Genomic DNA, 25,547 nt, shown 5'->3' with positions numbered 1-25,547 from the left:
TCATGGTCCATGTCAATCAAAAGAGGTTCGCTCTAAGGGGAGGGGCGTGTGTCTGAAGGTCTCCGATAGCAGAAAGTAAGGAAATTCGCAATTAGGAACATTTTGACACTTTTGGACCACTTTTCAGGGTCAGTATGTAGGTATTTTTATTTAACATGAAACCGAACTATCTTTTTAACGTAAGCCATTAAGTAGCCTATGGCATACGTACACTTCAAGTTTTTTTTTTTTTTTTTTTTTAAAGGACGCATTAACTTGATCTAAAGTGACAGTAATGACATTTCTAATGTTAAAAAATATATATATTTCAAATAAATGCTTTTCTTTGAACTTTCTATTAATCAAATATCAAGGTTTCCACAAAAAAAATATTAACCAGCACAGCTGTTTTCTTTTCAACATTAATAGTAATAATAATAAGAAATGCTTCTAGAGCAATAAATCATCATATTAAAAATGATTTCTGAATGATCATGTGACACTGAAGACTGGAGTAATGATGCTGAAAATTCAGCTTTACATCACAGGAAAAAATGACACGATAAAATAGAATATATTAAAATTAGAAAACAGTCATTTTAAATTGGAATAATATATTCATAATATTAATATTTTACTGTATTTTGATCAAATAAATGTAGCCTTGGTGAGAGTAAGAGCCTTTTTTTTTTTTTTATGTAAAAATCTTATGGACTCCAAACTTTTGAATGCTTAGAGTATACATAAAACACATTACATACAATCACATACAGTCCTGAATGAAGTCATTAATATTCAGTCATGTTAGCATTCATGTACACTCTAAAAACTGCTGGGTTAAAAAATAACCCAACCTTAACCACACCGCTGGGTCACTATTGGACAGAACACGCGCTGGGTTGGTTTGACCCAAGTGCTGGGTTTTACCATTTAACCCATATTTATGGGTCATTCATTTGACTCAACCAGTGGGTGAAATTAACCCTCTTGCTGGGTTAAGTCTTACTCATGTGCTGGGTTATTTCTTGTCTCATTGCCTTAATAAAATTAGTAACAAATATTTGTTATATTACGAATGTAAAATAATTATTATCTCTGTAATACAATAAACCAGAGAGGCCACAGTATATGTGATTTCAATCTCATTTAATTTTTTTTAAATTTTATACATACTTTTCGTTATTGAATACAAATGTTAATCAATGTCAAAGGTCTGACATGTCCCCCTCATTTCATCCCTGAGGCACAGAATGTGCAGCAATTCACCAGTCATCTCATTTTGTAAATATTCAACCATGTTGGTCCTCACCTGTTGATTACACAAGTCAAGTAGAGTCATCTTTAATTATATAGCACTTTTAACAATACAGATTGTATCAAAGCAGCTTCACAGTAATACTGTAACATGAAAATAATACAACAAAGTTTGTTTCTAGATGAAAAATTGCGTCATTGTCCACCTTAAGGCAAATCAATAATATTGTTGAATATTAAATGTCCCCAACTAAGCAAGCCAAAAGCCAAGGCGACAGTGGCAAGGAACCAAAACTCCATCAGGAGACAGAATGGAGAAAAAAACCTTGGGAGAAACCAGGCTCAGTCGTTCAGTTCTCCTCTGGCCATCGAGCGAACAGTGTATGATTATGATTCAGGCAGCATTACAGGTCAGAGGTCAGATTGAATAAGAAAATTCAGAATATTTATCCAGTTCCATCTGGTTGGAAGTCGGAGTCATCACACCGGTATGGAGACGAGTTTGTTGAGGATCAGTCGTGTCGATGAGGCCTTCACAGGGTGGATGAGGCTGGCACTTCAGGGATGCATCATGGATGGGTCCAGGCGCAGGTCCACCTTCTGATCTGGATATGGCCTGGATCCGGCTGACTTCAGTAAACTTTAGAATGAACAGAAAGACAAAAATTAGCATAGATGCCATTCTTCTTATTAAATAATGAGAACATCAGGTGTTATAGGAAAGTGTCCCCGGTTCCGGCTGACCTATGCAGCCTAATAATCATTTGAATAATAGAAATGTATAATGTTCTATATGAATGCCAGGTAAAAGATATGCGTTTTAGTTTAGATTTAAACTGACAGAGTGTGTCTGCTTCCCAGACAATCACTTGGAGAGTGTTGCAATAAAACTGACATGCAAGTTAAGTTTTTTTTTTTTTTTGTGGAAGTATCAATTTATTATTGAATATGCAATTAAAATATTGCAAACATTAAATGACCAAATGTGAAAAACAAACAAAATGTGTATTCAGTATTTGCAAACTGAATTATAGTAATAGTAATAAAAGAGTAATTTGGACAAATATTATCAACATTAAGGCATTCAAATAAAACATTACTTTATTAAAAGTAAAATATTACTGTAATGTTGATAGTGTCTTTAACGTTAAAACTCACAAACCCACAAAGCTGCTCGGTAATCTCCTGACTGGCGCTGATGATCGCCTCGTTTAGATGTTACACACAATAAAATAGGCTACTTCAGGTAGGCTATCATGTAAGTTTGCATTTTTTAAGTTTTAAATATTGACGATCATTCGTTCAACTAAACGGGTATAATTTTCTTCTCAAAACTGACGCCTGTCCATTTATTTCTCCTTTCCTCAGTCGCTGTATATAAAGATTGCAAGTCATATCCTACATAATAAAAACTAGGCTATATCAAGCTCTTGAAAGCCTTTTTTTGGCAGAAACGATGGTTCGAGACATTACAGAAAACACACGCAGACTGTGCTGGAACTTACCTCAGTCACTTCTTCTGACGAGTATTTCTAAAACTACGCCAGCAGACTTTTCACTCACAACTCACTAGCTAGCCTACATTAGAGACTCATTTCCCGCTGATTTTACGTGCGAGCCCTGTGAGGAAAGTGCGCGTATGGATTTCATACAAAACGCTTATCTCACTTTTAAATACGCAACGTCCACAATGAATAGGCCTACGATAATTACATGATGAATTTAGAATTTAAAATGCATATTTCAAAAAGGCTGCTGATATAGCTGGTTTAATTTCAACTAAGGATTTAACGTGGCATTTTGTCAAAAAATTCTAACCGGCTAGCTGTGGCTATTTAATGTTTCACAGAAATAAATAGTTACCCCTCACACTTCCATATCAAAGACTGTATGTTGAACAGTGAAATTAGCTTGCTGCTACCACCACAACTTATTAAAAATATAGGTAAACATTCATATTAACTTACCATAAAACACTGCCTGCTCCGAGTGGCGTGCTCCTCGAGTCAGAAGTGAAGAATCCAGAAAGTTCCGCAAAGAATGAAAAAAGTAACCAGTTGCTGGGTCAAAATAACCCAACCAGCGGTTTATTTGTGAATGACCCCCTTACAACTCATTTGACCCAGCATGATCAACCCAATAATGTGTTTACAGTACCCCAAACAGCCCAACTTTTTGACCCAGCACAATCAACCCAACAATTTGTTTACAGAAACAACCCAGCATTTTTTTGAGTGTATTGTTGTTGTTGTTGCATAATCTGGTAAGGCCACAAGGCTACATCTTTTCAATAGGCTTTTTGATTCTTATATATAAAACCTAACTTTTAAAGTCATGCACAATCACAAAAGACATTAGAATTGTCTGTAGGAGATTTTTTAAAAATTAATAAAACAATACTTTGACTGTAGACAAATGCAGCATGGAGGCAAATATGATGTGGATGTTCTACACAAAACCCTTTTGTTCAGTTCAACTGTTTCTAATTAATCTTTTCTTTAGATGTCTCACTCTCTTCTTCTCTCAGCTCATTTGAAGGAAATGTTATGAAAGTTACCCAACTGTTTCTCTGAGTAAACAAGTCCTAAAAGCCAGGACTTAACAATAAAACAACCTTATTGAGCATTACAGTAATTAGTTGTAAGCTGTCCTTACTTATACCCTTTTGTTTTTTACAAACCTGTGTGACATCTTTCTTCTGTTGATCACAAATCAGATAGATTTTCTAGTGTTAAAGATGGATATCATTATATTGCTTTGAAAAACATATTGACCTATAATCATACATTTAGCCACTGTATGGTTATCCATATATGGATTCCAGAGATACAACATGGTTAACAGTTAGATCATCTGAAATATTTGCTATCTTGTTTGTGGAATGTGAATTTAATCTTGATCGACTGCAAAAGTTGGTTTATAAATGAGTTTTTTTTTTTTTTTCTTATTATTGCTATGCATATAAAACAATTTCTTAATATTTTATGGAGTTTTGACAACATTCTAATTTATAAAATAATATTTTTTGCAATGTATCATGTTACCATGCATTATATTGTTATCTGTATCTTTTTCATAGGAAATCAAAGGTGAGAAGGTAACCAGATATAAATAATCCGTGTGTGGCTTTTTAAGACACCTGATTCTTGTCATTCATCACATGCTTGTCATCAACTGGTGGAACAACTTAAACAATAACTTGGAAACCGAAGGCATCAACTCATTTCTCTTTGTATATAGCAATGCTCACCGAAAGTTTCCATCAGACGCAATGGCACAAGGCACGATGCTGCTGCTGATTAGCTTGACTCTCGCTGTGGGACCAGCCGTAGGTTTCTATGGGGGTTCCATGACGTTCACGCCTGGAAACAGATTTCCAGATGGATCCGTGGAGGTGAATCCAGTTTTAACATTTTAGAACTGAATGAGTCTCACTCTGTTTATTTTTAATCCATTTTATTTGACCTCTATTTTAACTGTCATACAAAATATGTCAAATAAATTTTACGTAAAATTAAGTAATCTAAACCTAGATTGTAAATAGTTGCTGAAGTTTCTCCGAAAAAAAAGAGATGGTTGCTGTGATGCAATGCTACTTTAGTATTATTTATAAATAGTAATTGCTCTTATTTATGTATTTTAAGTTTTCATTTTATTAGAAATGTTGTTATGTGCTTTTGTAATTTTATTAGTTTTGAATATATTTAGGTTTAATTTATTTTTATTTCAGTTTAATTTTAGTCATTTTAATACTTCAACTAAACATTTATTTCAGTTAGCTGCCAAGGCAACATTTCTAATTTTCATTAAACTTGTGAAAGTTTAAGTTTTCATCTAATATTTATATTTTACTTTATTTCAGCATTATTTCAATTACTGAAAATGAGAAATTGGTCAATATAATTGATAATTGATGATTTATATAATAGTTTTTGTTAACAATAACAAAGGGAGGCATTATCATTGCAATTAGATACACTGTAAAAAATATCAATAAGTTATGACAACATGTTTTTACATTGCTTTTACGCATATAAGTTAGGCAAATTATACAAGATTCAACATTTATTTTTTAAGTAAATGTAATTCAAGTTGTAATGACTTAAACATCCAAGTTCCCTATCACTCGGTCACTCTAGGCGTAGAGGATTCGGATTCCTATTCGTTAGTCACGGGAACGAGGGTTACCATACATAACCGAGACGTTGATTATACTGCAAAATTTAAGGCAGCAACTTTTTACAGTGTTGTTTCTGATGTGGCTTTTTTATAGCCAAAACTTAAAAATAAACATTTTAAAAAGAAATCTCTCCTGAGAAAAATTCACTAGAGTTAAACATGTGGTAACCCCGGTATCCTCTATATGCTTTATGCAGATGCACTTCTACTACAGAGAGTCCAGTAGGGGTCCCTGTGGTTCTCAAGTCAACTGGATCTGTGAGAGTGGATCCTGTGGCGTCCTCACCAACACAGAACCTATGGAGACAGACAGCACAGCACAAAATCTGTGGTGCCAATCAGAGGTTCACATGGCCACCAATGTCACTAATGGTCCCTTCATTCTGAGGTAATTCTGATGCTACTTTTATATTATAGAACTATTATGTTCTACCTTAAGTTATTGATAACAGTCTTACATGGTCGCAAAATATACATACTAGGTTAAATAATAAAATCCCAAAATGCACATACTAAAGACCTTAAAAGTTAATAGTTTAGGTTAAAGGAATGTTATTATGCTAAGTTCTGTGGTCAATGCGTAAAGTAAACTCATGAATTTAAACACATAAAACACTGAAAGAATGCATATGCATTTGATCAAATATCTCTTTCAGTTCCTCTGGTTGCTGTTGGGAAGATAATGTTCAAGGTGTCGGTGGATGGACGCTTCACACTCATGTTGACACTAGCCAAAGATCTGACACTCAGTCTCCAAACAGATCCCCTGTTTCAGCAGCAATTCCAAACATAAGGTTTGTGCATTTTAATCAATTATTCACATTTGCCTTTATAACAGACACATCTACTTCCAAAAAATAATCTTGCTCCATCTTCTGTTTGATAATATTCAGGATTCCTCAGAACTGCTTCCAGAATTTTCAATTGCTGGCACATGACCCAGATGACGATGTTGTGAGATGCAGGTTTAATGACGCCAATTGCACACTGTGCCATCAACATACAAACATACATCTTCACAAGGTAATGTTTAGTGTGTGTGAGCCTGTATGATACGATATTATATGTATATATATATATATATATATATATATATATATATATTAGTGGTGGGCCGTTATCGGCGTTAACGCGCTGCGTTAACGCGAGACTCTTATCGCGCGATAAAAAAAATATCGCCGTTAATCTATTCCCCAGGTTGGGTTGGGAGATGATGACGCAATCTACCCGTGGCCGCGAGGTAAACCCGGCTGCAACGCATATTCGTCGTCATCTTAAGTAAACACGGCTGAAAGTGAAAGCTGCAACATCCATTATTTGGACTTGGTTCGGATTTAAGCCGTCCGACAAACAGCAGCAAACTATAGACAGAGTGTGTGGGGTAACGGTTCGGTAAGTTAACACACGACTAATCCGTTCTACCACCTCAAATTCAAAACGAAACATGATATCATTGAATACCAGCGCGCGCGTATTATTCTCATTCCAATATATCTTAGTGGTGTAACGTTAACACATAATCTCTGTCTACGCCCGATTTTAAGAATCGTTGTTGTGTTTCTTTTTAACTGAAAATACATCAGTTAGACAATATTATCACTTTAAATTTGGGGTTTCATAAGCTCAAAGCTATAATAAACATTAGACCTACTTAAGTCTCTGCAGCTAGTGTACTTAAATTTTATTTATCTGCAAAATTATGTTGTATACTCACAGTTTTGCACAATATATGTTCTCAAAACTACATATACCCTTTAAAAAAAATACATTTAGCAGTTGTTTAGCAGGGTCTGTGTAACCTGTTCTGAAATGGTTTTATTATAATATACTGTATATCGTTATCGCAAGAGGCTGCAATGTATATCACAATATAGATTTTAGGCCATATCGCCCATCCCTAATTGATAGCCTATAGTAGTTGATAATAACATAGGCCTACCTAATGTTGCCTATGGACGGTAACAGTACAGTAGTAACCTTTTACAGTCTATGAGTAGAACAGCTTTCTCAAGCAGTTTGTGATGCATTTTGGAAACAGGAGATGAGCCCCTGGTCTAATGCGCCACCTGACTTGAGAAACCCGTTCACAAAGACTTACTTTTATAGTCATTATTTGGGTAGCACACATATTCTGAATGCCTTCGGCAGAATTCAAATGAGCCATTTTAATCTAGATTAATCTAGATTAATTTCAAAATTAATCTAGATTAATCTAGATTAAAAAAATTAATCTATGCCCACCTCTAATATATATATATATATATATATATATATATATATGTATATACACAGTATATAATGGTTTATTCTGCTTTGTAGGAATCATGCACTTTGCACACAGGAGAATCACTGGCCCTGGGTGTGCATGTGTTTGAGCTCATCCTGGAGGATTATCCTGTTTCAAACATAACTGTGATGGACCATAATGGGGTCTTCTCTGTCAGTAATGCATTCAATGACAGCAAGCCAACTGCTCTCAGCCAAGTGCCTTTGCAGTTTGGAGTTGAAAGTGAGTGAGAATCACATTTGCACACTGTAGCACATCTGCTATGGGTCAAACAGAGACTCTCCTTTATGCAAAAATAATAATTAGGAAGGTAACTGTATAGATATAGCCTAGAATAAGAAATATTGATTAATATACTGATTAAAATTCCTAATACAGTAAATCACAAATAACTGGAAAATCAATGCAGATAATACTTAGGTGTGAAATGTATAATCTATTGTTGAATAAAGGCATTGATAAAATATAAAGAAAGAAATTAAAGTCAAAAGTGCATTTTGAAAGAGTGTAAACTAGATAGAGACACAGTATATTTGCATCAATAGAGGCATCAATCACCACCAGCAGAACATTTGTTTTTGATCGCCTGAACAACCAGTTTCTGTCATTTGGCAGAATGTGTGCAAGAGCCAGAAACAATGCAATACATGACAAAAGAAAAATTGTGGAAGAACAGGCTCAGTTGTTGATTATATCGCAGCATGTAATTGGAAGTAGAAGTGAACTTATGTATGTTCACAGTTTGTGGATGATGAAACCCTTAGAATGTGTATTTTTGGTTTGTTGTGCTCATTAATGAACAGTGTACCACTGAAACTGTGTATTGTGTGCATTGTTTCTGTGGATTTAAACACAATCTACGGCACCTTGCAGTTCTTCCACCAGCTCAGGGTTGTGTGCCAGGGGTGAACAAGCCAAGTTTCTTGACACCAACTCCTTTGCATGGAGATGTACATCATGCGGCTGTGGGACAGGCTCACAAGATCACCCTCCAAGCACAGATCGCAGACAACAGGTCTGAATAATGTTTGGTGTTACATATTTGTCTTCCACTCTTTGTCAGCCAATTAGTTTTCGCTGTCTTTGGCTTCTGTATTTAATTGTATTTCACTTTTTTTGCAACATTTCTGTTGCTACCAAACTTCAACAACCCAGCTAACATGGAACGTTTCCAGAACTTTGGCTAATGTTCTGGCAAGGTTCTCTCAAAGTTATGAACTAACATTCTTCTAATAAGTTAATTATCCGTTCAGAATTATTTGATCTTTAATAATGGACTCAAAACTTAAGCACAAAAACATTATTTATACATTGTTTGTGTTTTGAACGTTTCAGCAAAAGTTCTTAAAGGGGTGGTTGATTATGATTTCACTTTTTTAACTTTAGTTAGTGTGTAATGTTGCTGTTTGAGTATAAACAACATCTGCAAAGTTACAACGCTCAAAGTTCAAAGCAAAGAGAGATATTTGCTTTTAAAGAAATTGCTTTTTAAGGACTACAACAAACGGCTGGTAGGGACTACAAGACATTCCTCCCGGGATAGTGACATCACCAACCCTAAAATTTACATAAACCCGCCCCCGGGAAGGCGATTTATAGATTATCATGACAGAATATACTAATCAATGACTAGAAGAGAACTACACATAAGCTACATAAATTCATCAACTAACCATTCAGAAATGTCCTGTTGCTTCTACATGTTGTCACCTCTTCTTGAGTCTCTCCATCATTGTCTGAATCCGGTTTGAACATAAAAGGCTAAAAGTTTTTGAAATTTTCAGTGCATGTCTGTGTGAGATAAAAGGACACAAGCTGTTAAAGCTCCGCCCTCTGTGCTGGGAGCAGCAGCTCATTTGCATTTAAAGGAACAGACACAAAACGGTGCGTTTTTGCTCACCCTAAAAAATTGACAATTTTAACATGCTATATAAAAATATCTGTGGGGTATTTTGAGCTAAAACTTCACATACACACTCTGGGGACATCAGAGCATTATACCGCCCCTTTAAAACATTTGTGTTAGCTGGGAGAGTTGATATACGGTATCAAAACAATTAATTTCTTAGTGCAGTGACTTTTAATGCAGTGCAGTGATTAATTAAACTGATTTTATTTTATCACTAGGTCAAAGCATACCTTGATATGCTCAACTGACAATGTTTGCTAAAGCAGTTTTTCCATGTGCCGGTCACTTGAGTTGATGTTTGTGATCTTTCTGTTCCTCTTGTGTAGCATCTTTGACTTCCAGGTCAGTGGCCCCTCTAATATGTCTAAGACCCTGACAAGTTTGAGTAATGGGGTTATGATGGCAACACTGACCTGGATTCCACAGCAGACTGATCTATTTCGCCATGTACCTGTGTGTTTCACAGCAGAGACGCTTCACAGGTAAAGGGGGATCTTGTTTTAAGTTCACCAGTAATTTATGTTCTCTGTATAATTTCTCAAGAGTTCTTTCCTCTTTTTTCTTCATCAGGCAGTCAGAAATGAGGTGCATTATTGTGGTTGTGGCAAAAGCAAGGGTTTTATCAGGTAAATGCATTAGCAGAAACATTTGAATGTAAATGTAAATATTTGAATACATATGTGAATGCTTAGCAAGTACTGGTGCGTTCTGTGTTTTTGAATGAATCTTTTAAGTGAATAAATCATTCTCGTGTTAATTGTTCTCAACATTTGAAGCATGTGATGTGACTGCTGAACTGCCGAACTTTCTAAAGTTTTATGGAATGTTGTTTGTTCAGTTAATGTGTTAAAGTTAAACTCGTACATTTTTTAGGTTATAGGCTGCTTTGTTATTTGTGGAGAAAACAATGCTTTGACGCTCTTTCTAGAGTTCTTTACCTTATTATATTTGACGACATTCAACATTTTTTGATGAATTGAATGATTCAATTAGCCTGACAAGCCAGACCCACATCATGGGTCTGGGAACACACCATTGGCAGAGCTCAATCCGAGGGGCGGGATAAACAGTCTTTCAAATTCCCTCTGCACGCAATAGGATAGCGCTACAACCAACCAGAGTGTTTTCCCACCAGCGGAACTAGTTGATAGATTAAACTTTTGCTGCATCCGGTTGCCAAAACTCCGAACACATCTTCCTTTTTTAAGAATGACTTCAGTGTCGTTCTTTGTTCTTTTCTCAAAGAAAAGCTTAAATCCAAGTCTTCCAGAGTCGCGACCAAAGCCGATTCGAAAGACCACTGTTCGCCTGCAGCAGCAGCCATCTTCTTTGTTTTCAAGTAGCAGGGAATTGACGCGGAACCGTCGCAACTCTGCGGTCATTATGTTAAACCCGCCCACCGACTCTATAAACGATGTGATTGGCCTGAGTAGAGTTTGGTTTTTCCAGCTTGCAAGCCAACGGAGAGTTGCTAGACGACCCTGGCTGCAAATTACATTTGCTGCCGCTAGGGTGCGTCTAGATTTCTAGGCTATGATTCAATAACATAAAGCACAAATATATTCACTTATTGACACCTATTGGCGCAAAGAGCCACTGAACGAATCAGTGAACAAATCTTTTCGGTGAATCACTGAGGATCAACCAAAATCCTCACCACTTCTAGCAAGCACGTATTAAACTGGTTGAACAAAATTAACAGTACATTGTACTGACATTGTTGTCAGTTGGAGTTGTTATTGATGATTGGAGTTGTGATTGATGATCAGCTAAGATTCACAGACCATATTATTACAACGGCCCGGTCCTGCAGATTTGCTTTTACGCTTCCTATCAGAGCATGAGACTGCTCTGCTCTTGTAATGCTCTCTTAGCCGGCCTTCCGGCATGTGCTATCAAGCCTTTGCTAATCCAGAATGCAGCAGCGAGGGTGGTCTTCAACGAGCCAAAGAAAGCCCACGTCACACCTCTCTTCATCAGTTTGCACTGGCTGCCAATAGCCCCTCGCATCAAAATCAAGGCACTGATGTTTGCCTACAAGACAACCACTGGGTCTGCACCAATATACCTAAACTCGCTAGTTCAGACTTATGCGCCCTCCAGAAGCTTGCGTTCTGCATGTGAACGACGCCTCGTGGTGCAATCCCAAAGAGGCACAAAATCACTTTCACAGACCTTTTCCTGGACTGTTCCCTGCTGTTGGAATGACCTGTCTATTTCAATTTGTGCAGCTGAGTCTTTACCCATTTTCAAATAATGTCTACTTTTCTTTTTCGGAAAAAAAAACAAACATCTTTTCGCCAGCACCTTACCAATTAATACTAACACTTGCCTATTCTATTCTATTTATTTTTCTGATTAAGAAAAAAAAAACTGTTTTAACTGTACTAGACTAACTAAGACTTGTTACAGCACTTGTATACTGTTGCCCTCTTGCTGGTCTGATTGCTTCTATTGTTCTCCTCAGTTGTAAGTCGCTTTGGATAAAAGCGTCTGCTCAGTGATTAAATGTAAATGTAAAATTGTGTTGCTGGGTGGTAACAAACCTTAGTACTTAAGGGAGTTACCTTTAAATGTATTTGGAATAGATTAATCGCTAATGTCCACTGAGAATGTTATGAGTTATGAATTGTGTTCATGCTCATTGCGCAAATTGTGTTTTTTTTTTTCATTATTTAAATGCAGGTTACATAAAAATACACTAAACGTGACTTAATAAATGCATCATATCTTTTAAGGTGAAGCAAAGGTCATCTGTGACGATAACAGTATCAGCATTGTAGTCAGTAAAGCCTCCATGGATGGCATTGACCAGGACTGGCTCCAGCTACGAGACCCCACCTGCTCTCTTACTTCCAATCAAACCCACATCATGGGCACAATGTCCCTCAACACCTGTGGCACTACGATGGATGTATGGAAACTGTGTTTTATATTATTCTAAATTCTTTTTGGAATATTTGAGTGTTTACATTCTTTATTCTTCATTTAACACCAACCAGGACTCTGGAGATTTCTTTGTCTTCAAAAATGAGATCAACTCCTTTGAGAACCCGAATGCTGTTATCACCAGACGCAATCAAGTTAAATTTGGCTTCTCCTGCCAGTATCCCAAAATAGCCAGTGTGTCCAACCGCTATGTCAACCACAAATCTGACTACATCTTCACTGAATCCAGCTTTGGCACATTTAGTTACTCATTTGAAGTTTTCACAGACCAAACCTTTAACAGTCAGGTAGATCCTAGCCAGTATCCAGTGCAGGTTCAGCTGATGGACAAGATCTACATGGGCATTGAAGCCCGTACTGCTCTCCCAGAGGTCACGCTCTTCGTTGAGTCCTGCAGGGCCACTCCTGAAGACAATCCGTTCAGTGCTGTCTTTTATGACATCATCAAAGACGGGTAAGATTTTATCATGAACTAGATTTTGACATTTTCAGAATGAGCAATGACATGGACAGAGTAAGTTTATTCATTATACTCCAAGTTTGTCATTGGTAATTTTTAAAACACTGCAGGATTGTTGCAAAATTAAAGGCTCACTGGATTAAGCTTTTGGTCAACTAACACAAAGGTTTCAGGTTCAAGCCCATGTAGAAAGTTGGTGTTCTCCTTCAAATACATGGTTGGCCTTCAAGGCTTTGTTGAAAACCTCACAATGGCTTTCCTCAAATAAGGAACATTTTATTTATTACTTACTGTGGCTGCAATGTGAAAACAAGTGTGAAGCTAAAGATGTTGTGCACCTGAACCCTTATTCAGTGCTAAACACACTTGTTTGAACTGTATTAGTGAAAGAAAAATTATTTGTCATTTAATTAAGGTCAAGTTGCTCAAAGCACTTAATGTCCCCATGAAATCAAGTTTTTCGGCTTTTAGTATGAGCCTTACTGTTTTCTATAAGCTAACGGACCCCCAAACAATGACAACATTCATATTTAGAAGAGATAAGCATTCAAAACTTACAGTCTCCCACTTCCGCCAATATGAATCAATGATTTTGATGACATCACACTGCACTTCAGCTTCTAATCAGATTTTCTGTCCAATCAAATGCTCTCTAGAATCTAAAGCATCCCGCCCCCAACATTATAAATAAACACTGAAGCTGCATCTAAAATCAGTCACTTGTTCACACATTTACTATTTTCTACATGGTGAATAGCACATAGTGCACTATATAGGGAATAGGAAATGATCCAGATAGTGTAAATATGCTTTCCGTTGGGGTGAATGAAGTCTGGTTTCACATTAGTGTCACACGAACCACCGCAGCGCAAACAGTCTTCTCCGGTCCAGAGACACATTAGCACAGATCATCTGCGCGATCTGTGCATACCAGAAAACGTATCGGACCCATTTGAATTCTGCACAGAATGCTATATTTTAAAGCGATATGGAAGAGATTAGGAGGAAACTGCGGCTTTCCCGAGCTCAATGGCTCTGGCCGAGCTGTGATATAAATTAAATGCTACTGGCTATTTTTAAAAAAAGGGGAAGAGCTGTTTTATATGTCCCGCCCTATTTTCCTGTTTCAGTGGAAATTACGTCAACACATTGAATAATGCTACACTTGATCTGCTACTGAGAGATCTTTAGAAGTGATTTCTGTGATCTTATACAATGGAGTTTAATAATAAATAAATTAATAATAGAATCAATTAAGACATACATTAGCATTAATCCAGCAAGGACACATTGAATTGATCAAAAGTGGCAGTAAAGACATTTATAATGTCCTAAAGAAATTGTATTACGGTTTTCACAAATGTATGAAGCAGCACAACTGTTTTTAACATTGATAATAATAAAAAATGTTTCTTGAGCAATCAGCAGATCATCTTAGAATGATTTCTGAAGGGTCATGTGACATTGAAGACTGGAGTAATGATGCTGGAAATTCAGCTTTGACACCACAGGAATAAATTACATTTTAAAGTATATTAAAACAGAAAACTTTCTGGTTACGGACATAACCTTGGTTCACTGAGATAACAGTGGGGAAACTGAAGCCTGATTGGTTCACATCTGTGCACGTCCGTGCATTTGCAGACAAATGTCTTTTCAGCCATTTTCGACAGAGTAGCAGCAGCCTCGACTCACGCAAATGCGCAGTAGCATGGGAAGCTACACAATGCTTGTTCCCGTTATCTCAGGGAACCAAGGTTACTGTACATCAGTATCTGGAATGTTCCCTTTCAACACGGTTCACTCGCATTGGGTCAATCTTTTCTGATCCAACAGGGAATGCACTGCAAAACGCAGTGCTACTAGCGCAGAACGGAAGCCATCATGCGAGGGCCCCAGGGCAGGTTACCAGAGATAGGGACCTAGAATATGTCCTATAAGGCAGGCTTGGGTTTGGGACCAGAACCTGTGGGTATGATATCTCCTAAAAACAGGGTGGAAAAAAGGGTGGAGACTGACTAGGTAGACCGAATCACTCATAATTTATATAGGCTACCACTGTCATGCTGTCCTACCAGACCAGGACAAGGTGCCTTCTGAGTTCTTGCTGGAATTCCTTGAAGGCCAGAAGTACTACCATCATTTCCAGGCAGTTGATGTGCCAGGCCAACATTGGCTCCATCCAGGAGCCAGGGGACCAGGGCTCTGGTGCAGCCGTGGGTCACCCTGAGAATAATGCGGCCCTCGTGCCACGCTAGAGGTGGGATGTGGGCCTTCAACCAGCGTTGTAGTGGCCGCATATGTAACAGGCCCAAGGAAACTACTAAGGAGGCTGCTGCCATGAGGCCCAGTAGCTTCTGAAACATTTTCAGGAGGAGGTTGCTCCCAGCTGTGAATGCCACCACTAACAGATTTTTCAGGGAGCGTTCCGGCGAAATCCAGGCCCGAATTTGGGACAAATCGAATACTGCCCCCAGGAATGCGATGTGTTGGCTGGGGGACAGCGAGCTCTTGCTCAAGTTGATCCTGAACCCCAGAATTTCCAGATGGCTGAGGAGCAGAGATCTGTCCACACACAGTTCCTCCTTTGATTGGGCTAAGGGCAACCAATCGTCGAGGTAATTCAGGACGCATACTACCTTTCGTCTCAGGGGGGAGAGAGATGCATCCATATTTTGTAAAAGTGTGTGGATCTATGGACAGTCCAAATGGTAGGACTGTATATTGGTAAGCCACCCTGTTGAACACGAATCTCAAGAACGTTCTGTAATGGGGAGCTATCTGGATACGAAAGTATGCATCATTCAGATCCACTGATAAAAAACAATCCCCTGGGCAGATCTGTGAGAGGATTTGTTCCAAAGTTAATTCTGAACGGCCGTCTTATCAGAGTGTGGTTCAGACATCTCAAATCAAAGATGGGCCTGAGGCCGCCATCCTTCTTAGGGACAAGGAAATAGCAGTTGTAAAAGCCTGACTCGCTGTGGGCTGCAGGAACTTTCTCTACTGCACCCTTTGCTAGCAGAACTTGTACTTCGGCTCGGAGGACGTGAGAGTTGGCGTCCGAGACAGAAGTGTGACGCCTCCAATGCCCAGAACTGAACAGGGGGTTGGGACACATGGTCGCTTTGGTGGTGGTCCGGCTTCTGCGGGACCCAGTCTCCTCCTCCTCGTGACCAAGATAGCAGGACTGCTTAGGTGGCTCAGGGACCAGCTTTAGCTTAGGACGGGGTCACTAGCGCCTGGGAAACCGGTAGCGCTTTGCGGGAAGGAAGCGCTGCTTCGCCTCGAGTTCCGCCTTTCGTTGGGGCTGAGCGGGTGCGGGAGCCGGCTTGGCGTGCTGCTGAGTCAACGATGAACCAGCCTGGCCGTGAGCGCAGATGTAGCTCTGCATGAATTGGACGGGTGGGAGGCTTTAGCCTTCCAGCCAAGGGTGGAAAGTGATGCGCAGTGACGGCTTCCTCCAATGGGGGAAGTTTAGTATATCCTTTTTCCTTAACGTCGTCAACTGTGGTGAGGGCTGCTGAAGAGTCTCAGTGAGTCCAACCTCGGCGTGGGCGCGTCCCGAGTCATTCTCATACGAGGGAAGCATTGGAACCCTGCATGAGCCACACTTGTGGTGTGATATTTTGCAACAAACGTCGCTTAATTTGCTCTTTTATAATAGGAATTTGCTCTTTCGACTTTCGCCGGATAACATTTGCTCTTTTGCTTTCGCCGGACAGGCACCATTGATCCGCTGCAAGTGGCTTGCTTCGACGGCGAGTACAGAGGCTTCTGTCTTGTCGTCTTCAGAATCAGCAAGGAGATGATCTTCGCATTAAAATCGTTCCTGGTTTCTGCAGGCTGAGAAACCACTTGTCATCAGGCTTCAGTATTCAGAGAAAACTGAGTTTCCCCATAGTGTCAGAAAAAAAACTGACGCAATGCAAGTGAACCGTATCAAAAGGGAACTGTAATTTTTAACTGCAATATTACTGTTTCTGATCAAATAATTGCAGACTTAAACAAAGCTCATTCAGGCATGATGAATGTTTTTTGTTGCATTTTCTCTCTAACTTGAAAAATAATACGTATTATAATACGTAATAATAAGTTGTTGTTTTTTTCAAGTATATGTTCAGAAGTCATTCAGTTATTTGATTGTGTTATTTCAGGTGTGTTATGGATGAAACAGTCATGCCTCACCCAAGTGACTCCACAAAATATGACTTTGAGATCCAAGCTTTCAAGTTCACAGGAGGCTTCGATGAGGTGTGATACATTTGCATAACAATAATGTGTAAATTGTGTTGAGCAGGAACCTTTCACTATAATAATCGTGTTGACAGGTGTACATTAGCTGCTCCGTGATCCTGTGTGCAAAAGACAGCTCTAACTCCAGATGTGCCCAAGGCTGCCTCGGTCAAGCCGCTCGCAGACGTAGGCGAGACGTGAGCCAAGAAACAGCCAGGCATTACATCACCCAGGGTCCCCTGCGTGTGGCGAGACAGACTCATAATTCTGCAGGTATATGAATATGGTTTAAAGGGGTCCTATTATGCTTTTTTACATTTACAAGATTCTTTAGTGTGAAATGTTGCTGTTTGAGCATGAAAAAGGTCTGCAAAGTTACAAAGCACAAAGTCACTCCAAAGGGAGTTATTGTCTATATCAGTAAGCACTGTTTCTGAACTCCCTGAAATGCCTCGATTGTATTTCACAATATTTCTCATTTAAATAATTCCCACCCATGGCATACAGGAAAAAAAAAGGGGGAAAAAACTCACATTAGGGAAAGGGGCGTGACATTTACGAAACATGCACTTGCCCAGTCACAACACACTGATCCAGCAGGAGGGGCTTCATAGAGACAGGAACTAAATAAACAGTGTGTTACTGACCGACTGGAAAGAGACGTGCTGCAACTATGTGAAATATGTTAATAATAATGTATTTTTTGAACATTAAAGCATGAAAACCTATTCTAGTGGATCCAAAAAACAAAATCAGACTTTGAAAAAGAACATAATAGGTCTTTAAAAAAGCAGTTTTAATTTGTGGCTTAATTATTCCTTTAACAGTGTCTGTAATATGATTTCTGTCATTATTTTCTATTTAACTCTTGTTCTTTAATTTTGTAGCCTCAAATGATGGTGGATTTCTACACATGAGCACAAGCACTGGGGTCTTTGCAGGACTCTTTGTTGTCTCCATTGCGGTGGTGGCAGGGATGTTGGTATATAATGCCAAAAGAACAAGATCAGTTGATCGCATGCATCTACTGTCCACTTTCTGAGATCCTTTAAGTGGCCAGTTTAAGTAGACACACGAAGAACACAATGAATTGCAATTAAAATCTTTCCATTTTGAAAACATATCTTATGCAAGAGCAGTAAATGAACAGTTTTTGAGGGTAAATGCTATAATCGCACAACAATGGCCTTTGGTATGGCTGGTATTGTCCTAATTCTTTCAGCATATTGTCTTTTTTCCCTACTTATTTCCTTCTTCACTTTCACTCAACATGCTTCACTGAACATAATACGCTTACCAGAATATACAATTGTTGGAAAAAAACAAGAACTTTCACTTGAATATAATGAGTGATCTGCCATTTTTTTGGGATGAAATGTTGATTAAAGAAAATAAATGTTTAAAAGTGAATGTTTGTGTTTTGGGGCAGTGACAAACAATATGCATGTTTCTGTATTCTTGATAAAATGTCCATTTAAGTATTTATTGTGTTGATGTGTTGGTCCATGTGTGCAGAAAGTGTTTATCCAGTCATTTTTGCATGGAAAACCTCTTAACTTTTCTTCATTAAAAGAAAAAAGAACTGGATTCAATGGAGAAGCAACTCACATGTAGGGCAAACAGAAACAAATACTGAAAGAATTAAGTATAAGTGGATTTATAGAATTTTTTTATGCATACTTCCCCTAATGAGATAAAAAAATATAAAAGCCACTCAAAAGAAGCTATTAATATCTTTAACATTAAAAAACTATATTTTATGGGACTTGCTTTAGGAAAGTCTTACCAACCCAAACCTGTTTTATTCTCACACTCTCATACCGATGCTTACAGTATGCACTGTTTTATCTTGCTTTTACTCACTCATATATATTATATAATTGCAATAAATCAATTCCAACTGCAATCTTTCAGATTACAAGAAAACAACATTTAACCTAAGAATTTTATTTTTATTTATCTTTTTATTTAATTATTTTCATCCCTAGTGAAAAATAAGTATACCAAAATGCATTTGAAATACATTTATTTTATGCTAAGTGTATTACAAATTGAATTACATATTTATTTACTTACTATAAATACACCATGCAATTGTACTTTTAGTATACTAAATTGTTATACTTAAAGACTGCTATATTGGAACAACTAATGTTGTACATAATGCACTTTCAATATCTGGAAGTATTGCTGATCCAACTATAGATATACTTAATTTGATTGTGCTAAAACTGAACTATATTGCAAGTATACACTAGGTTCACTATAATCTTGCATTTTAAGACACAGTGATCATACTATCCTTACTAATAGTGATGTTAAAACACATTTTACGCTTAAGAATGTGCATTGTGCAATAAATAAGTATACTCCAAAATAAAGTTTAATTATAATACTTATCAGTAAATCTCAAGGGATATGTCAGTAAAATGTTAACATAATTTCACTGTAAAAAGTGAACAGTTGGATCAACTTAAAAAAATTACTTCAAATGGTAACACCTAAAGAAATGAAGTTTTCTGAACTTAAATTATCACGTTTTATCGTGAAAAACGTGATAATTTAAGTTGAGAAAACTTAATTTCTTTAGGTGTTACCAATTGAAGTAATTGTTTTAAGTTGATCCAACTGTTCACTTTTTACAGTGTTGTACTATACTAAAATAAATGTATAGATTTTTCCACTAGGAATAGGTCAAGTTAAATAAGGAAAAGGGCACATTTTAATAAAAATATTCACATTTATTTTGATTAACAATAACAATATCTGTTCAAACTAATCAAATTAATCTAAAAATGACCACTCAAATATCCAAACTATTGCAGTGTTTCCATTCAGTCTTTATGTCAGGGGTGTTTCCTCTGCTGTGCATTCTTTATGTAGAAGGTTATAGAAGAAACATAAAGGTAATAACACCCAACATTACGTATCCACAGCAACAAACTTGCTTATTAGGTTTGTGTTGAAATGCTCTAACAAAAGAAAGTAATCCTGGATTCATGTCACCTATACCTCAGATGACTTACTGGAAAGCACAACTTCCTTATGGTAGTGAAAAAAATGATGTATGTGAGAAAAATGCTGCAGGACAGGATATAGGAGTGTTCTTTAAAGACTTCAGAAAAAGTAGGCTACATGTCCTGAAATGACATTGGGTTTCTATCACTTGTTTCAATGGACACTGTCACATCCACACGTTGATCTCCACCAGAGGGCACTCCTTCCATTGCCACCACTTCATGAACTACATTTCCCATAAGGGTAACTCCGCATGCATTCATTCACAACACACAGACATAACTAATACAGAGTAATTTTTTCATCTTTATCTACCCATTAATTTAAGTTTATAATATAATATTTTACGGAGCCCCCCACATGACATGCAGAAGAAAAAAAAATAGTAGGCTAAATCATGAGCACGATTTACTTATTGTTGGTTCCCTCGATCTGCTAAATCGTGCGCATGATTTATAAATCTAGGGAACCAATTAGTAAATCATGCACAGGATTTACTTTTTTTTTTTTCTTGCATGTAGAGATTTATGGCTTGATTGTTCCGCTCACCGATACCAACTAGAAGCTACGTCATAGGGGGGTGAAGGGAACGGAATTTGATTTTTTGATTGTTTTTTTCTATTATTATCATTCATTGTTTTGCATTATTATTTTGTTTTTTATTATATTTACTTTTGACTAGTTGAATTGTAAATAAAATGTTGACTGTATGTTTTCCCCTGTCTTTTTTAAGTGAGTGATATTTAAGATAATCTTAAATATCTGTCTGATGCTGATCTGTCAGATATTTTTTTCCCCTTTTATTTGATCTAGGATTCGACTGACATTTTGCTCATAAGCATTAGACACATGCATTTGCAAAAAAGGAAACACTTTACAATACAGATGCACTGATATGCATTAAAGGGATAGTTCACTTTAAAATGAAAATTCTGTCATCATATACTCACCCTTCAAGTTGTTTCAACCTGTATGAATTTATTTCTTCTGCTGAACACAAAGGAAGATATTTCGAAGAATGTCAGTAACCAAACATGTTAACTGGTCCCATTGACTTCCATAGTAGGAAAAAAAAAATACTATGGAAGTCAATGGGACCAGTTAACTGTTTGGTTACTGACATTTTTCAAAATATCTTCCTTTGTGTTCAGCAGAAGAAAGAAATTCACACAGATTTGAAACAACTTGAGGGTGAGTATATGATGATAGAATTTTCATTTTAAAGTGAACTATCTAACTAGGCTAATGTATGATTAATAAAGAATTAAATGATTCATTAAAACCGAAGGCTGGAAGTTGAACTTCGACACATTGTGGTAATTAACACATACATTTACACTATTAGTTAATACTAGATGTCGATAGGGTATTATTCTATGATTACACATTTCATCAATAGCAATTAATATATGACTTAATCTATTAATCAGATAGACTCTTTATTAGTTGCTGATGCGGCAAACATTAAGCATTAACTTAATTAATCATAAATTAATGCATATTAGTGCACATTGTAAAGTGATACACAAAAATGCATTTGATTAAAATAAATGTATGACCTTCCCTAACATCACACTATCATGAACCATGCCACATTCCATTGACACGTGCCGGCTGTCATATGTTAATATACAGCATTCTAAAATATATTATAAAATATATTAAACTTACAAGCTACTCATAAGTTATAATATACAGTCAAGCTACCCTTTTGAGCAACACTGAAGGTTCTATCCAATAGTAGCTGGCTATATGTGACCCTGCCTTTGAAAACTCAGCTAAAGTCTTTTTTTTTTTTGTGATTCAATGTTTTCTACATAAAATCATCCTACACAATGTAAAGAACATTCTGTGAAAATATAACCTTGATATTTTTAATATTGACTGAGTAAGGCCATGTCAAAAATTTGCTAAAATTCGGGCTCAGAAAATCATATTTTTGAGAAATTCAAAAATATTTGAGTTATTTGTTAAAACTGCCAAACATTTTATCCATAGTTATCCTGCATATGTGCCATATAACACATTAAAGCTGAGATTCTCCCCTTTTTAGTGATATATGACACATCAGTGGAAAAATTCTTAAAGTTTCGTAAAACAGGTCTATTTATTATGATGTGCATGTCCAAAAAGCTAAAAGCATAAAAACATTGAAATTAATGGGGTACCACAAGAGCTTGATCGTAGCAACAATTACCATGTCAATTCAGTGGAATGATTTGTATAACTTTATTAGTAAAATGTAATATCAGTGAAATGTCAATAATATATCAATTAAATAACATAACATTTCTCATTCTCTGAAATGATCATTCTCTTACTGGCCCACGGTGTAACATTGAGTAAATTTGGAGTAAAAAATAAATAAATAAATAAAATTTCAAGGGAAAGTTTACCCAAAAACAACAATTCTGTCATCATTTACTCACCCTGATGTTGTTCCAAACCTGTATGAGTTTCTTTCTTCTGCTGAACACAAAATAAGATATTTTAAAGAATGTTAGTAACCAGACAGTTGACGGCACCCATTGACTTCCATAGGTGCCGCCAACTGTCTGGTTGCCAACATTCTTTAAAATATCTTACTTTTTGTTAAACAGAAGCAAGAAACTCATACAGGATTGGAATAACATGAGGGTGAGTATGAGTATGACTAAATCATTTTTGGTGAACTATCCCTTTAACAGGTCAGTCTCAAACTTTGTACACATTCTAAAATTGTCTAGATGTAAAATATTTGATAATGTCATGGATTCTATTCACAAAAGTATTACATTTTGTTATTAAAAAGTCTTTTTTTGATTTAACGGTTTCTTCCCCAGAGTGCAAGTGACTTCGTATTTGAGCTAAAACTACCATGTCGAGTACAGTATTGTCCATCTCCAAATGACTTATCCTGAGTGACAGCAACTCTCCCTCCTTGAAAAATAAAGAACACTTTTCCCCATTGAAATACTTGCAGTTGCAAAAGAGAAACTGATTTTCAGTTTCACATCTGGACTTCCAGCATTCGAAGCAAATTCTTTTTGCTGGTGTTCCCTCTTCATGTTCACCAGACAAATAGCTTGGGGTTCAATCACCAAAACTGGCTTGTCCTCCTTATCATGTTGGTTACTGCCTGAAAAAGCAAAGATCTTTTTTTTATTATTATTCAAAGCAAGATACCTAAAAACATGACTGCGTACCATACAAGAATGGGAAGTGGGTTTAATTCCACATTTAAAATGGATAATGAAGCATTTTATATGAAAATATCAGAAAATATTTTTTCAGTTTAGTCAAACTGGATCTGATTAATCAGCCCGTTCTCATCCCAAGGCGTCATATACTGACGCTTTTGACATTTCGTCTACATCGAACGCACATGGCACCCTTTAGCGTCATTATATGAGACGCAGATAGATATGGGCCAGAAGGCGCCTCCTAGCGGTCTAAACCTAACCCTACCCCAGACCTAAACCTACCACCGAACAAAGCTCTGTGCGTGTCATATTGACGCTAAAGGGTGCCATGTGCGTTCGATGTAGACGAAATGTCAAAAGCGTCAGTATGACGCCCTAGGATGATAATGCGTTGGATTAATTGAGGGGAGGGCATAGGAACAACAAGAAACAGCCTATAGGTGGTAAGCAGACTTCAATTCAGAGTGTAATGAAACAAATAAACATCATGCCATAAATGTAATTAATTTAGACTGACTCAATCCCAATCAACATATGTAAACATTTAAAATCCACTATTTTTGCATCACAGATATGTGTTAGCATTACATTGGCTGGACACTGACAGTATACATATTTAGTATAACAAAATAATAACAAAAAAACTTACCGTCAAATTCCTCGTCAGTTTCGTCAAAGAATGTGTCCTGTTCATTATCACAATCATCCTCCAGAAAATAATCCGCAATAAAACCGGTTAAATCATAATTTGGGGCAATTCCACCGAGATAATATCAAACAAGCTGTTTAAGCAGCAGCTATTTTTCGTTCCTGCTCATACTTCGGTGTCGCCGGTGTTGTGCCGAATTTTGACCCCCCTGCCAAATTATTACCCCCCTCGTTAAAGTCAGTACCTGATTGCCTAATCCTAACCCCACCCCTAATCCTAACCCCTTCCCCACAACTAATCCTAAACCTACCAATACTAGGGGGTAATAATTTGGCGGGGGTCGAAATTCGGCACTACACCTGTGAAGCCATGGCCATGTCAGATGTCAAAACAACGCATTAACGTTACCATCCCGTAAATAACACGTAGCAGGCCAAAATTGTCCTTAAAATAAGTTGGATATTATTGGCAGAATACTAAGCTACAAAACAAATAAGCAGTTCTTAAAATATTGGCTATGAGAAGAAAAAAATCACCACAGACATCTAAACCCGGCTTAAATCTCTTTTTTTTTTTCATTGTGTTGACCTGATTACCGCTCACGGATTGATATTAACGTCTGTTTTTACTCTAGTTCCTGAACCGAATGATATACGAATCAGCAGTGTTGTTGCGCGAAATAAAACCAGAGACGATTAAAATCAATGTTTAGGAAGCCCACGTCCGTTTTTTTTTTTTTTTTTTTTTTTTTTTTGCGCAAAAGTATAACGTAGTGTCAATAAAATCATTAACTTCAGTATTTATCAAGTTATAAATGAAAATTTAAGTATTGCATCTCAAAACCATTGGTATAATCTATCATTTACAGCAATAAACACACATGGCCTATTTTTGTCATTTTTATGGACTACTCTGACGCTCGTTAACGTATCGGTTACTAAACGTAACCTCTGTTCTCTCTAGAAGAGGGAACGAGTATTGCGTAAGTAGCTTACGCACGGGAAAGTCTTCTTTCTCGAGATACTGAAGCCAAAAAATTATCCTTAATTTTTAATAATTTTGTCAACGCAGTGCAGCAGCATGCAGACCTAGGGCAGGCAGCTAGCGTGCCCATTGGCTGCCCTGCGGCAACTGCAGCAGCCTATCGCTGAGCCCTTGTCGTGACGTCACGACCAATGAGCGCGCTTGGCGCGCTTCATGCGTCACAGCCCGCGAAAGGGGTGTGGCTTAGCGTATATAAGCAAGGCTCAGAGGCTGCTTCACTGGTTTCTGTCGCTTGAAGCGAATGAGCTCGTGGCGCGAGCACGGCGGGTTACGCAATACTCGTTCCCTCTTCTAGAGAGAACAGAGGTTACGTTTAGTAACCGATACGTTCTCTTACGAGAGGTTCTCTCGTATTGCGTAAGTAGCTTACGCAGCGGGAACTCCCTTGTCAACGCCGTGCG

General features: G+C 37.3%; 1 protein-coding gene across 3 annotated transcripts; it reads left to right on the top strand.

Annotated features, from left to right (window-relative positions):
* The first annotated feature begins 51 nt into the window (after positions 1-51).
* On the top strand, positions 52-18,821 carry LOC307159908 (uncharacterized protein). Of its 3 annotated transcripts, none has more exons than XM_079873609.1 (13): positions 52-75; positions 5,610-5,800; positions 6,069-6,206; positions 6,306-6,435; positions 7,732-7,921; positions 8,573-8,714; positions 9,935-10,090; positions 10,179-10,234; positions 12,347-12,522; positions 12,611-13,011; positions 17,175-17,271; positions 17,349-17,526; positions 18,141-18,654. In XM_079873609.1, exons 2-13 carry the CDS (start codon positions 5,610-5,612, stop codon positions 18,293-18,295), a joined length of 2,010 nt encoding a protein of 669 aa, XP_079729735.1. In that variant the 5' UTR covers positions 52-75; the 3' UTR covers positions 18,296-18,654. The 3 variants fall into 3 exon arrangements, with proteins under 3 accessions (XP_079729735.1, XP_079729734.1, XP_079729733.1); XM_079873608.1 differs by having other exon boundaries at positions 68-128; XM_079873607.1 differs by lacking the exon at positions 52-75 and adding an exon at positions 4,474-4,627 and having other exon boundaries at positions 18,141-18,821.
* The last annotated feature ends 6,726 nt before the right edge of the window (positions 18,822-25,547 follow it).

This window comes from Squalius cephalus (assembly GCF_949319135.1).
Source record: "Squalius cephalus genome assembly, chromosome: 6".
NCBI classification, from domain to species: domain Eukaryota; kingdom Metazoa; phylum Chordata; class Actinopteri; order Cypriniformes; family Leuciscidae; genus Squalius; species Squalius cephalus.
This window is presented reverse-complemented; position numbering and strand designations above follow the sequence as displayed.

What these genes read in the sequence shown, in the direction of transcription:
- LOC307159908 (XM_079873607.1), top strand. Translation starts at nt 4,505, where the DNA reads ATGGCACAAGGCACGATGCTGCTGCTGATTAGCTTGACTCTCGCTGTG. An exon ending in AATGGTCCCTTCATTCTGAG is followed by an intron (nt 5,801 to 6,068) that starts GTAATTCTGATG and finishes TATCTCTTTCAG; the next exon opens with TTCCTCTGGTTGCTGTTGGG. An exon ending in TTTGCAGTTTGGAGTTGAAA is followed by an intron (nt 7,922 to 8,572) that starts GTGAGTGAGAAT and finishes GGCACCTTGCAG; the next exon opens with TTCTTCCACCAGCTCAGGGT.